The sequence below is a fragment of the Corvus hawaiiensis genome, chromosome 13, assembly GCF_020740725.1.
Source record: "Corvus hawaiiensis isolate bCorHaw1 chromosome 13, bCorHaw1.pri.cur, whole genome shotgun sequence".
In the NCBI taxonomy this organism is placed as follows: Eukaryota; Metazoa; Chordata; class Aves; order Passeriformes; family Corvidae; genus Corvus; species Corvus hawaiiensis.
Genome location: NC_063225.1, coordinates 5,547,698 through 5,561,326, shown reverse-complemented (window position 1 = coordinate 5,561,326; position 13,629 = coordinate 5,547,698). Strand labels below are relative to the sequence as shown.

The 13,629-nt window shown below is 49.3% G+C and overlaps 2 protein-coding genes across 2 annotated transcripts; one reads left to right on the top strand and one right to left on the bottom strand.

Annotated features, from left to right (window-relative positions):
- Nucleotides 1-6,276: 6,276 nt before the first annotated feature.
- On the bottom strand, nucleotides 6,277-8,749 carry MRPL46 (mitochondrial ribosomal protein L46). Its single transcript, XM_048317703.1, has 4 exons — nucleotides 8,551-8,749; nucleotides 7,995-8,187; nucleotides 7,294-7,467; nucleotides 6,277-6,718 (listed from the first exon to the last, which is right to left on the bottom strand). Exons 1-4 carry the CDS (start codon nucleotides 8,743-8,745, stop codon nucleotides 6,468-6,470), a joined length of 813 nt encoding a protein of 270 aa, XP_048173660.1. The 5' UTR covers nucleotides 8,746-8,749; the 3' UTR covers nucleotides 6,277-6,467.
- A 27-nt stretch (nucleotides 8,750-8,776) lies between these two features.
- On the top strand, nucleotides 8,777-12,514 carry MRPS11 (mitochondrial ribosomal protein S11). Its single transcript, XM_048317704.1, has 6 exons — nucleotides 8,777-8,857; nucleotides 9,006-9,116; nucleotides 9,353-9,442; nucleotides 10,169-10,298; nucleotides 11,638-11,703; nucleotides 12,153-12,514. Exons 1-6 carry the CDS (start codon nucleotides 8,811-8,813, stop codon nucleotides 12,258-12,260), a joined length of 552 nt encoding a protein of 183 aa, XP_048173661.1. The 5' UTR covers nucleotides 8,777-8,810; the 3' UTR covers nucleotides 12,261-12,514.
- The last annotated feature ends 1,115 nt before the right edge of the window (nucleotides 12,515-13,629 follow it).

Below are 13,629 nucleotides of genomic sequence, written 5' to 3'. Positions count from 1 at the left end.
CAAGCAGCATCCACCTCCATCCTCGGGGGAATTTAGCTCTTAGATTAGAGCCAGCAACATTTGAGTATCAAGCTCCCAGCACTGATAATTCCCCGCCATGCTCCTCACTCTGGGCCAGAGCCAGGGAATGGGTTTGGAGTCAAATAGCCCAAAACCTGGTGGGACCTATCAGGGAAAACAGCATGGGAGTGAGGAGAGGTGATGCTGTGTGCTTGCCTGGGTTGTGACACGATGCCCAGCTACAAGAAGCTAACTGAATACAACACAGCTTGACTTGCTGCAAGCTGCTGCCTTCAAGGTCATGTCATTGTCATCAGCAGCTCTGATCAAAGCAGTGCACACAGGCACTGTGTGAAGAGTGCCACAGACAGGCTAAAAATAGGGAGACAAATGGAAGCATGAGGGAAAGGGGTGAAGGGTGAAGCTCATCAGCTGATTTTTTAGAGAAAATCGGGAAACAAACAAAAGTAATAAAGTAATAAAGAAACACTGACTTTGTGACTTGGAATATTCTGGCTCTGGGACACACCTCTGAAGTTTCCCACCCAGTTCAATCCATGGGCAACCACTCCAGCAGAACACAGTCCCTACCAGCCCCTCGTAGCTGGTGATTTTTAGTGTTTTATATGTCTTCAGGCAATCTCAGGAGCTGATGCTCTCCCTCCCCTTCCTTCAGCAGGGATGTACCTGGTGTCATCTTAGGGAGTGTCTGGCAGCTTCTTGTCCCTCTGAAAGGGCTCAGATAACTACCTACCCACAAAGGGAGGAGAGAGCAGGCAAGACAGCTACAGCTCACCTCAGTCCTGTATTCAGGCAGAGAAAATTAAGGGATATGAAATGCAGAAGGCTCTGGGACAGCTAATGTCCATCTTGCTCACCACCTCCTGCCCCTGAAAAGTGGGTCCCCATGGGTGCCACCCCCAGCAGTCGCCTGTCCCACCCCCTGAAGCAGGGGATTCACTGCCCCATCCAGAGAGGGCACTGGTAGGATCAGACACCCTGAACGCCGTGTTTCCCTCCTCTCTAAACCCCTTACGGCTTGGCTGCCCACTCCCCGTCAGATCCCGCTGCTTTCCTCAAGCTCATCCAACACTTGCAGCCTGTGCCACTTGGTAGTAGCACAGCTTGGGAAGCAATTGCTGTTCTGCAGAGGGGGGCTGTGGGTCTGACACAAATGGGCCTCGCCGGGCATTTGGAAAGGGCAGGCGGGGCAGGGCAGCGGCTTCTGAACACACAGAACCAGATTTCCTGATTAGCACATGGCTCCGATTTCCTCCAATGCTTCCAGAAAGCAATAGGCGACATTAACTAAAGGATTACTTAGAATTCAAAAGCAAATGGGATTTGTGACCCATTATATTAACTGGGGGCTGGGGAAAGCTCTACAGAGAGAGAACACTGCCGGCAGGTCACCAAACCAATTATTAAGAGCTCACAGATCACGAAACTAGATATATACACACATCAAGATAAATTTCTATTTGCCTATAGAAGCAAAATGCTGGCTGAGCCACCCTCCAAACCCAGCATGCTTTTTTTCTATGTGCCCATTAAGCCTGGTTTTTATCTAGTTTTTTTTTCCCAATAATTCACTCACCCCACAGGTTTAATGCTGTGGAATAACTTTTGGGAGGGTAAAACCTGAAAGGAGAAATCTAATGGGCATAATTACTTTGACAGATGAGAGAGAGCAGAAAGCAGGCAGGCAGCAGCAGTGCTGGCCCATGCCTCATGTCCTGACATTCCCAGTCTCCCTCTGCCCACATGCCTAAGAGAGAGAGCAGCCCCTCAGAAGATGATCTGCCTTCAACATCAGCTCTCACCTTAAGCTCCAACAGAGTTCAGCTTAAACTTCAAACTGTTAACTGAAAAATCTTTTCCTCAAGTTTTGCCTCAGTTAATTATGAGATTGGATGTTCACGGTAGCCAGATAAAGGGCCAGCTGCTGGCAGCACACAGTCCTGCTCCCAGAGTGGGCTGTGATGGTGAGTCCTAAAGCCTCACATTCGCTCCATAAAGGCTTTGTTGCCCTTGCTCAGTTTTGAAGCTTCATTTTAATATTGCTGAAAGACCCTTCATAATTCAATTGAGAAATGCCCCTGGGTCTCCAAGCATTGCCGATGAAGTCCTGACAAAGGATTTTATACCCCACAAGATCTGTTAGGGAAAAATAGCCTTGAGAGCAAAGCTGTAGCTGGAACTACCTGAAGGGAGGTCCTGCTGTCAGCATTTCATACTCACCTCACAAATTCCTGGCTTTCCTTTTTGAGGGCTTGGTGTCAAGGATTGGGTAGTATCAACAAAACTTCTGGGGAAATTTGACCCTGAGTACAAGTTTCCCAGCAGCACCCCTTCTTTTATATCCATTCTTACCTTTGCAGAGATTCACTCAAGCCGTGCCTCCTGACTGCCCCACTCTGTGTCTTTCCAACATGCTGATTAAACCAACCCACAGGGGTTTCACAAGAAAAGGGAGGAAAAAGGTATCCTGAAAAACAAAGGGATCTAGTCCATTCGTGTCACTGGTGACCTCAAGCAGATTTACCACACAATTTTCTGCTGAGTCTCTGGGCTGCCATGAGAAGAGCAGCCCACGCTGCATCCCCTGCAGGCAGCAGAGCACAGCAGGAAAGGGCAGCACCTGCAGAAAAATTCCTTCCAAAGAGACAGATCCCTTCCAACACGAGAATGGGGGCTTGAACAGGACAAAAGCAAAGGGACTGATGCTCCTGGAGATGCTTCATCCTCCAGGACAGGGAGTGAGCCCAAAGGCTGCACAAGCAGAGACAGCACAATTCCCATCTTCCCTGAGCCAGCCCACCCCTTGCCCCTGCAGTCAGGGATGCCTCAGGATGCTACCTGCATCCCAGCAGTTCTCCCTGCCCATGGCTGTATTTGGGAGAATAGCATCTCTCCTTGTACAGGTTTTCAGAGAGCAGGAAGAGTGTAGCCTGTGTCTCCAAAGGCTTCTCCTGGCTCCGCAGGTATTTATCTTTCAATTTTGAAGCCTTTGATTGCTTGGGGCCAGCCAGAAGGATCAACAAACAGCAGCTTCCCATTATGTGAGAAAGAGTAAGGTTCTGAACAGTTCACGCTGTATCACAAAACATACGAGCAGGGCTCTGCTTAGAGAGCACCAACCCCCAAAACTCACACAGCTAGGGAACGTATTTGTAAAAGGAAAGGAAATCTATCTGTGAAGCTGAAAAGTGTTTTTATTAGGACTTGTTATCTCTCCTCCACTGGACGGGAATGAAGGTATCAACTTGCCACAAAGAAAACCTTCAGGTGTCTTTTCTAACATGGTGGCTCAAGCAATGGCTTAGATGCCAGTGCTTTAGAATGCAACTGCTCCTTCAATTTGTGTCTGCTACTGCAGACTTTTAGCAACAGCTGCTGGACTGCATCACACCAGGGTCAGGACATCTTGAGATGCTTCCTTCCCTCTTGGCGAGGGAAAGGATGAGGCTTTTTGTGTATGACTCTCAAGAATAGAAGCATCCTGTGCCAAAAATGGCTTTGAGGAACAGAAAGCCTGCACAGCCTGACCCTCTCCAGCTTCCTCTCTGGTGTGTGCAGTCAGGAGTGGGTACCAGCAGCACTGATCTTACCTTGGACTTCTTAGATAAGTCCCACATTGCTGCTCTCAAAGCAAGGAGTTACAGGCCCTTTCCAAAACTCCTCTCTCCAGTGCACACTTCCCAGGAGAGCTCTTCCTGATCTCACAGTGCCTTGCACTTAAGAGCCACAGCAAACTCAGTTTCTTTCCCAGGCACTTGCTGTGGTTTCAGGTTCTGCCAGAGAACTCATGTGAAGGGGCCTTTGTCAAGGTGAGAAAAACCCTCTAGGGTATGGATGCAAACAAGCTCCAGCCTCCCTCAACACCCAGACAAACACTCTGGAGGTTCTTCATCACGCTTCCAAGGGGAGGTTTGTGTTTCATGTTCAGCAAAAGTAAAATACTCCCCCTGCTCTTTGTGCTGGACTGCAGGAGGCACACCTGGCAGCAGCAGGTCTCACGCAGCCACGACTCCACAGGTTTCTGCTGCTCTCTCAGAAAAGGCTCTCAGGCTTTGTGCTGCCCTTTCAGCAGTTACCAGCAAAACATATCCCACCAGCCTGCCTGCTCAGACTTCTGCAGCTCTGAATATGGGAATAGGTTCACACTGAGTGGAAAGACAGCCTGCAGCCACCAAGCTCCCAAAGGAAAAGAACAGCCTCAGCGACTTACTGCAGGAGTCTGGGAGGAAATGGGAAGACTCAAACCATCCTCTAGGATCCTCCTGCCTTCCCTCTCACCGAGGCTGGGGAAGAAAACAGTCCACACAGGAGAACTGAGCAAAAGCACCCAAGTTGCAGGATCTGCAATTGTTTGCAGCAACTGGCAGATTTAAATTAAATCAACTACAGGGAAAATAAAAAAAAATAATAAAAAAAAAAGGTGGTGTTCCCACGCACGCTGCAAGCAGGAATTTGTGTTTCAGGTGATGAGAAAACAATTTCAGCTTCCATAAAAGACCAAGCCTCTCACAGACCTGCTACCCATAAGAAGGTCTGAGGACAAGGAAAAAATACTTAAAAATGAAGGATGCTGTTGATTCTGACCTTTCCACTGCTGAAGGAGCTACATGTCTCTCAGCACAGACAACACCCAAAGACTTGCAGTTTGAGTAATCCAGAAATAAGAACTGCCTGGGTTTGAAGACCAGCAAGGTTTCAGTACAGCCTTTTCTTTCATTTGTGCTCTTGCATTTGGGAACAAGCACAGATTAAACAGCACTTTCTATGCTTTGAAAGCTTTGCCCCAGCAATACAAAGCCTGCCTTGGTGTGGGAAACAGGGCAGATTCTTTGGATGAGGGCATGCCTTAAGCTTGTGGCCACAGGGCTCTGCTGCATTTCTGGAGCCAGTGACAGCCTGAAACAAGAGTGGCAGAGAAAAGCCTAAACCTGTGCTGACTGCACCCATGCTCCCTGAAGATGGGGCACAGCCTGAAGGGAAGGACTCACCTCCCCCTGCTGCAGGAGCTTCCAGTCCTGGAGAAGGCAACAGGCCCCCCTTCAGCAGTGCTGACCTCAGAGGGCAGCCAAAAACCTGCAGTCGTTCAGGCACATATTCTGCTCCACATTTATTTCCTCTCAGAGAGCCACAGCCCCCTGCTGCAGACTCAGCCTCCTTGCCAGGCCTGTGAGGATGCTTCCAGGAACCCAGTGTTGTTGGTAATTTATGGCAAACCTGCAGCTCCCAAACCATCCAGCATTAGAAAATAGAAGGTTGCTGTGCTACCCTCCACCCCAATGGCTTGCATAGTGATTAAGGGTAACTTTAATTTGAGGCCTGCAGCTCAACAGCTCCCAAAGGATTGATAAAATACATAGAGCAATCTCCAATTCCACCTCTGGAGGCCGAACTCTCTCCGGATGATTAACGACAGTTATTTCCTCCTCTCTCCCTGCTGCTGGATCAAGCTGATTCCCTGCAAAGTCCAACAGCACTCTTGACTACTGAACAGCAACATTTACAACCAGAAAAAAACCTCCAACAACAGAACCAGCCCCAGAGGGCCAAGGCAGCACCACGTAAGCCCAGGATAGATCTTCTAATAAAGAAATTGGGGTAACAGGGTCAGGCTACCTGAGGCAGACCCAGCTGTGCTGGGTTAGCAGTGCTGGCCTAATGCAGTGGGAATGGGAGCCAAGAACTCCCTAGAGACACCTTTGAGGCTGCACTCTGAAGGCAGCAATGCTAAAGCACCTTCCCCTCCCAGCCCAGACAGAGAGCTGCTGCTGCTACCCTCCTTCAGTGTCTGTGGCTGTAACCTGAGGCTCAAGGGGAGGCAGCGTGGGTGGGAGAGCAGCTGCTTCTTCCTCATGGACACGTGTCCTCCACAGCCACTGTGCATCACAGACTCGAGGCCAGAGGCAGCTAACACTAAAAGTTAGTAAGCTGTGAATATCCCTGCTTACATCTCCTCAGAAATCCACCTTGTCCTGGCTGGTGTTCAAGAGGGTCTGTTCCCACCAGGACACACAGATAACCCCCCAGTGCTGCTCTTATCAGAGAGCACGTACCAGAGATAAGCATCAGCCATTGCAAGGAGATACCCTTTGAGACTGAGCCTGTGACAGGAGCCTGGAGAGCAAAGCAAACCTTCTGGGTACCACAGCCCCAGGGAACCACACTCTTGGGAGAGAAAAAGATCACAGCATGCATTTCCAGAAGAGGTGGAGGAGGAGAATTCAACAAGAGCAAAGAACTCCCTCAGGAAAGCTTCACTTCCGAGTATAAATTTTAATGTTTATTCATTACAGGACCAGTGAAGAGAACTGGGAAATAAGGCAAAGGCAAATTATCCTCCAGAGCCCAAGTGAACATCTCATACACACAGACCATGCAAAGCAGCAGCCGTGCTCCTCTCTGGAGCCACGTCCCACATCCTCCCCATCTGCTGGAGCACAGCCCATTGCTTACAAGTCCAGGAGGAATCGATTGACTTTTTTCAGGTATTCTGACTTCAGGTAATCTCCCAGCTCCTTCTTCGTGACCCACAGGTAATCTGCCTTCAGCTCTGCCTGGGACAAATCACTGCTTTGGAGGAAAGCTTTGAAGAAGAAGACTTTGGCTCCCACGTTATCCTCAGTTCTGATGGCCCTGGGGAATTTATACTTGTAAATCCCGTAAGGTGCATTCCCCAGGACTTTGGCTTGAATGTGCTCTCCTGCAAGATGCCAGCAATGCAAGAGAAAGACAGTAAGACATAAGAACACAGAGCAACAATAAGTGCTCCCCTGTATAACAAAAAGGCAGCATAAGCCATTCCTTGTATGTGGTTCAGACTGACTGTTTCCTCTTTGGCAAAAATACTGACAACTGTGAAAAAACTGGTTTTTCTCATGAAAAAACAGCTCGTCTGAAGACCAGCAAGTCCTCTCAGAGTGGGAGAGGAAGGAAGGGAAGGACAGGGTATCCAGCTTTGCCAATCTTGAGTGAAAAGCAAGGACACACGTTTGCCATCATCACCCATCTGCCACAAAAGCTAATACAGAGCAATAAGAGGAAAAGAGAAGCCCAGAGCAAGCCCAGACATTCAGGGGGTGTCTGGTGATGCCCCAACATCAGACTACGATGGCCAGACACGGCGCTGCTGCTGCTGGCAGCCAGAGAACCAACTCCCAGCCTGCCAGCCCCCTGCCATGAAATGCCTTTTTACTACAGCAGATGGCAAATATCCCTCAGAGAGGGCATCGGAAGAAAACCACTGGGACAAACGAGAGGGAGGGTCAAGCTACACACCCAAAAACGTAGCCATGGCTCGCTCAGCTGTGCTTCGTAGCGTCTCTCCAGGCTGCCACTCCACTTGAGGCAGGAGCCACAGCTCCTGGTTACCAATTTTCTGCTTCACCAGAAGCATCAGGTTACTGTCCAGCTTCCTGTTCAACGACGTCCGATCGTTGCTTTTATCAGCATCTGCCAAAAACCAACACATGCTGCAAACAAAGGCTCCTGGCAGCACACTCTGACCCCCTTGATTCATCAACCCTCTGTGCCTCATGCCCAGCAACAATACATGAATGTGGATACATAGAATAAGAGAAGAACCCAGACAGGAATGCTGTCAGTCACTCTGGAAGTCATTGCAGGATTCAGCTGCTGTTTTCAGTTCCAGAAGGAATCTATAATAAGCAGCCTGGATCTCTACCTTGACAAAAATCAACAGGAGCACTAAGCAGAACTTGGGAACCAAATGACCAAACATTTCTCTTGTCTGGAAACCACATCTAGTTTCATCATTTTGCCCTAGTGAACACACACATTTTTGCTGCATAGGAACACTGATTTCCCTGTCAGACAATTAACTGCACAAGTGCTGCCACAGAAGCAAGACTCTCTTTAAAACAAGCAAAAAAAAAGACCCAAAAATGCCTTCATTCTATTGAACTGCACTCTGGCAAACAATCTGGGTGTTCTCACCCCCCACAGACTCCAGGCTGTACCTGTTATCCGTGGGGCAGCTTTGAACCGCAGAAACTTCTGTTCCCACTTCTCCTCCAGGTCTTGAACCATGATGACGGTCTTGCCTTGTGCTTCATCCTCATCATACAAGCTTTCCTTTTTCCTTTTGAGCTGCTCCTCCTCCTCCAGCTTACGGATTTCATGATCTGAATAGTGGCTCTTCTCCAGCTCTATCTAGAAGGGCAACATAAAGAATTCTTAAGCCACAAGCACTATAGGCATTAGCAAGCAGAATTAAATTATTTCCAGCTCAGCAAACATAAGGTAATGGGAACTTCCTGAGGCTGAGCATGATTTCCCTGTTTGCAGCAAGAGTGTGTGACAAGGACACCAACACCATAGAGGAAGACCACGGAAACATCACCAACACCCAAGAAATGTGGTGCAAACCGCACACACAGCACTCAGGCAGCAACATCACAGACGGTGTGTGCAAGGCCAGCAGCCCCTGACGTCCCTCTCCCCTCATGCCTGAGGGCGCCATTTCCCCATCAACACCCCCACGCACCCACACACACCCCCCACATCCCCCTCCACCTGCTCCATGAGAGCCGCCATCTCTTCCTCCTCCTTTTCCAGAGGCTGCGTGATTCGGGGAAGCCTCAACAAGCACATCGCCCCAAAAAGCCTCCACGGGCGCCGCGGGGCAGCGCTACAAACCCAGCGAGCGAGGCGCGCCGGCCGCTGCCCCCGGGGCGCCGCCATGGCCCGCGCCCCACAATGCCCCGCCATGTCCCCTCCTCGCTCCCGTCGTGCTCCGCGGCGGCCGCTCCCCGGCGCGGGTCGGAGCCGCCGCCATGAGCGCGGCCGTGGCGGTCGCCGGGCAACGGGTGCTGGGCTGGGGGTGAGCGGAGCGGGCGGGACGGGCTGTGGGCAGCGGGGGGACAGCGGGGAGGGTCCCCTCGCTGCGGGGTGGCCGCTGGGGGCTTCCCGCTATCGCTAGATCGTATCCCCCCACCTCCCCAGCGCTCACCGGCGGTTCTCTCCCTCAGGGGCCGCGCCGCCGCCCTGTGCCGCGGGCTCCGCACCGGCCCCCCGAGGCTGCAGGACAGCGCGGGGGCGGCTGCCAAGGAGACGGAGAAGCAGAGCGCGACCGAGCAGAGGTGAGAGCCGAGGCCAGGCCGCGCCGGGAGGGCGCTGCCATCTGCCGCTTGCTGCGAGGTTTTATCGCCTTCGGTGGGTTTTCAGCCGAGGAAGGGGAGGGAGCGACTTGAGTCAATCAGAAACGCAGCTTGTGTTTTTCGGAGACTTGATCCCTTCTTTCTTTATTTCCCGGTATGAAATAAAACTTTGTAATATTTAAAGAGCGAGGCCTGGTAACTCTTGTTTTCTTCATCAGCTCTTCAATCCTGCAGAGGAACTCCATGAGGTGGGATGGCAAGGTTTATGAAGAGGTCCCGATAGCTCACATTAAAGCAACATACAACAAGTAAGTAAATGAGCTGCTCCATTCCTGCTCTCATGTGAAATAAAGGCCTAGAACCCGGGGTTTGGCCTGCCGTCCTTTTGATCTAAAGGCTCAAAATAAAACTGCAAGGGAAGTGGTGTTCATGACTGGGAAAATGATCATGATTCAAACCTCAGTGCTGTTCAGGGAGCATAACTGTTCTTGCAGTGTTTTTAAAGCAGTAAGATTGTTTTTATACATTTTGATTACATTCTGATTTGAATAATCTGATGCTGACAGTTTTAACAGCAGTTTACTTCCAGCCCTCTGCTCTAGGACTATTTCTAGTACTATTTCTGTTGAAAAAATTATCATATTCTCCATGAGAGACAGTTGTGTTTCATCAGTGATTCCTCCTGTGATACGTTACTGTTCAAAGCTCTTTCAAGTTCTAGAAGTGTTTTGTGGTTTTTTTTTTTTTTTTTAGTAGAAGAGGTAAAATGCAGTGAGAGGTGGGTCTGAAAGGGCTGAGTGGGGTCTGAGGTATACTTAGCTAAAGCACATCTTGTCCAGAAACGTCCTGCCTGGGTCTGTAAGGTGACCAGAAGGTCACTGCTGGGTGCTCTGTGCAGCAGATTTGAGTAAGTGGGATACTTTGAAAGGGAGACAGAAGTCCTGCAGTCAGCCATGCCAGTAAGGTGAGCGAAAAACTGGAGAACAAAGCTTTGTTCCAGCTTGCTTCTTCCCTCTGCCCCTGTGTTTCCGCAGCACCCACATCCAGGTGGTCAGCTTTGACAACCAGCCGTTTGCCCGCACATCCTGCGGCACCGAGGGCTTCCAGAACGCCAAGAAGGGAACTGCCATCGCGGCACAGACCGCGGCCATGGCAGCGGCAGTGGTGAGTCCGCACCTGTGATTCCCTCCTCCAGAGGGGAGCACTAACTGCCTGGCCGAGACCTGGGCACTGGCCTGGCTCACAGGCAGCACTCCAGAGCTCTTCCACAGCATCCCAAGTTTCATTTGCACACAAAGCGTTTGAAAGAGCTGTTAGAAATGCCCCGAGAGTGAGCTGAGCTGTGCAGGTTGTGATTGGAAACGTAACTTGGAGCCTGTCCTTTCCTAGCGCCGGTCTGCAGAGCCTCCTTTTTTCCTAAGTGAACATTTCTCAGCCATTTTGGGAATGTAGCCCCTGAATCAGCAGCAGTTCAAGTTTTGCACCATAGAGGACTGAGAAATAGCTGTAGTTACTGTCTGGATGTTTCATATTTGCTCTCTGCCACAGGAGAACTGAGCTCCAGCCAGCAGTTCCAGTCAGAGAAGGTGATGTTCCTTGCACCTGTAGTTTCCAGCTGCATATGGTTTATTGTAAATCTTTCTAAAAACCACGTGGGTGTCCAGGTGGAGGAGATGGGGCTGGCTGTGTCACGGTCCTCATTACAGCAGAATGAGGCAAGGTTAAACTGAAAATCCTTATCCTAAATTAAGTGGAACTCGCTCCAGCCTTTCATGCCAGAGGAGTTTGGTGCCACTGCTGGCCAACAGCTTATTGTGGTTGATTCAGAGGGATATAAGAACATCTTCACTATTAATCTGTGCTCGTTGGAGCCTCATAATAGCTGCGTAGCTGTGCTTGGACTGATTTATTCTGTCACTGTTGTTAGTACGTTAATTGCACCAGAACACAATGAGAAAGAGAGCCAGAGGTGCTCCCTCCACGTGGTGGCAGCAGGGCTGTGCTCTACAGCAGTTCTTCATTTCCAATTTGCAAGCTCCTAGAATTTTTGCACTGAAGGTGTGGACTCCTGCACAGCAAATGTAAAGCTTGCTTGCTCTTCTCATTTACCCTCCAGAAAGAATGCACTGCTCACAGGGGAGAAGTCACCACATTAGAGAAGGGAAAACAGCTTAGAGTTAGTCCTTGTTAGTCCCTTGCCACTTCAGTCACGTATCTATGGATATGTCCTTTTCTGCCCTGGCTTTAGGTCACAGATAGTTTTATTTGAGAGCTTTCTCTGTGTGCAGAGATGACAGTCTAGCACAGAAGTTTTCTTGAACTGCCATGGTCATACCCCAGCCTCCTTTGCTCCTAATGTCTCTGCAACAATCCCCATATATGTCTTCTGTATCCCTTACTACCTAATCTTTATTTTTACTTAAATACTATTATGATAATGAAAGACAGCAGGGGAGCCCGAGTTTATGTCAAAGAGAACACTAACCAGTTGTTCTTTTCACAGAAAGCACGTGGGAAGGGTGTACTGCACGTGCGAGTCATGGTGAAAGGACTGGGACCAGGACGCAAAGTAGGTGTTGGAGTTGCTTTTCCATACTTTTATTTTCTCAGGCATCATGCATGTTTTCTAAACTCAGGCTGGTCTCAATTAACTTGGTTTTTCTGAAGCTGATATAAAGGATTCCTCACCCAAGTGCCCAGTAATGAATTTTTAGAGTCATTTGAATTTTTAGAGTTATTAGAATTTTAGAGTAATACTATTTTGGAGGTAGAATAAAAGCTGTATTTGGGACTTCTTATGGATAAAGTAGGAAAATTGATGGGAAAGCTCAAGAAAAGACTAGAGCAGATATGTTTAAACTGGGTTTTCCAATATGAGTTACTTATTTTTAAGAAATACAAAGTGAGAACCATTGGAACGAGTTGATTTTCAGATGGGGGATTAAACTATTTTGCCCTGAGCTTTTTCCCTTCTCTGCTGTTCCGTGTGTTGGTAACTCATCTGCTGTCTCGTTGCAGGCTGCCATCAAGGGGTTGACCATGGGAGGTTTGGAGGTCATCTCCATCACCGACAACAGCCCGGTCCCCCACAACGGCTGCCGCCCACGGAAGGCCAGGAGACTGTGAGGGGCAGTGCAAGGGACACACAGCTTTCAACATCAGTTCATCAAGGACTGAGTTGAGTGTTACTCCTGTGACAGAGTCTGGAAAGCCACCCTCCCTGGAAATACTTGTTGAGGGAAGCTTGGAGTGACCATCCTGAGCTTTAAAAATGCAGGAGGTAAAAGCTGCTGGTGAAAGCAGGAATCTGTGTATTCCCTTAGTGGGAAGCCTCGTGGCTACAAAGTTTGTTGATTAAAATGTTGGTCTTTTGACAGCCATTCCTGCTGTGTTCCCAGAAGTATTTTGGCTTATTATTGCCTCTCGACTGCTCTCTTCCTCTTACCACCATATGTGGCTCTTGTCTAGCCCTCCATGCCATTAGTGCTCTTGTGAGGCAGAAGGAGAGCCTGAGATCTCCATCTCCTTTTAGTCATCTGTAGTAAACAACTGCACGGGTCAGGTCATCTTCCCTCTTTCTCTCACTGCTCACATTGGGAAACAAGGCATGGGGTAACTCTTTCCTTCCCCCTGGCTCACAGAGCTACGTGTGCCCTACAAGAGGCAGCTCCCCCTGTTCACAGAGCACAGAGCACCGGCCTAGATCCATTCCTGGCAAAGATCTGTTGTAGTGCTTTGTTTCACCCAAGCTGTACTGACCTGCCACTGCTCTTGGCAAAGGAAAGCACCATTCTTTCTAAAGGGGCTGCTGGGATCTTGCCAGGTTTGATGCTTGCAGTCTCTTTGGCCCTGCCTTGTGCACCACAAACTGGATTTTCCAGGGTCCTGGGCAAAGCAAGCTGGGTTTAGTAGACCCAAGGAGCAATGAAATTCTGCCAAGGAGATACAAAGCACTTAAGTCTTGAACTGTATCTCTGTGTATCCACAAGCAGCAGGAGCTTGTTGTGGGTCTGTGATGTATTATCGCTGTCCCAGCTCCATCCAGAATTTCTGCCAAGGAAATATGTCTGGAGCATTAAGCAGGGAAGGTAATAGCAGTAACTGACTACAGGATTGATTTCCTGCATGGCAGAGGCACAGTGCCTAGCAAAGGGCATCTCATTGAAATCCCTGCTGCCAGAGAAGCCCTGGCCCTACACAACGTGCACTGGGCAAGTATTTCCCCTGTAAACATGGTGTATTTTAGAGCAGCCAGCAGTTCTATTGCAAACGCAGAATCTTCCTTTCTATTATTTCTCATTCTGTCATTCTTCTGTAGTTTCTTAAATTGCATAATTAACTATTTTCTTCCTCTTTAGAGAAAGGGTACCATAGCAACAAGGCAGTGAACCTCCTTCATGGGGCTGAATGGCATACAGCAGGTTTTGAAAGAAATCACTTTGCTTAGAAAAGCCTGTTGAGTAGCATTTGGCAGGAGAAAACAAGATTCACACAA

Coding starts and splice junctions, on each gene's coding strand:
- MRPL46 (XM_048317703.1), bottom strand. CDS start 8,745: ATGGCGGGGCATTGTGGGGCGCGGGCCATGGCGGCGCCCCGGGGGCAG. Junction 8,188..8,550: donor TGGCGGCTCTCATGGAGCAG/GTGGAGGGGGAT, acceptor TTGCCCTTCTAG/ATAGAGCTGGAGAAGAGCCA. Junction 7,468..7,994: donor AGCTGCCCCACGGATAACAG/GTACAGCCTGGA, acceptor GGTTTTTGGCAG/ATGCTGATAAAAGCAACGAT.
- MRPS11 (XM_048317704.1), top strand. CDS start 8,811: ATGAGCGCGGCCGTGGCGGTCGCCGGGCAACGGGTGCTGGGCTGGGG. Junction 8,858..9,005: donor CAACGGGTGCTGGGCTGGGG/GTGAGCGGAGCG, acceptor TCTCTCCCTCAG/GGGCCGCGCCGCCGCCCTGT. Junction 11,704..12,152: donor GACTGGGACCAGGACGCAAA/GTAGGTGTTGGA, acceptor GTCTCGTTGCAG/GCTGCCATCAAGGGGTTGAC.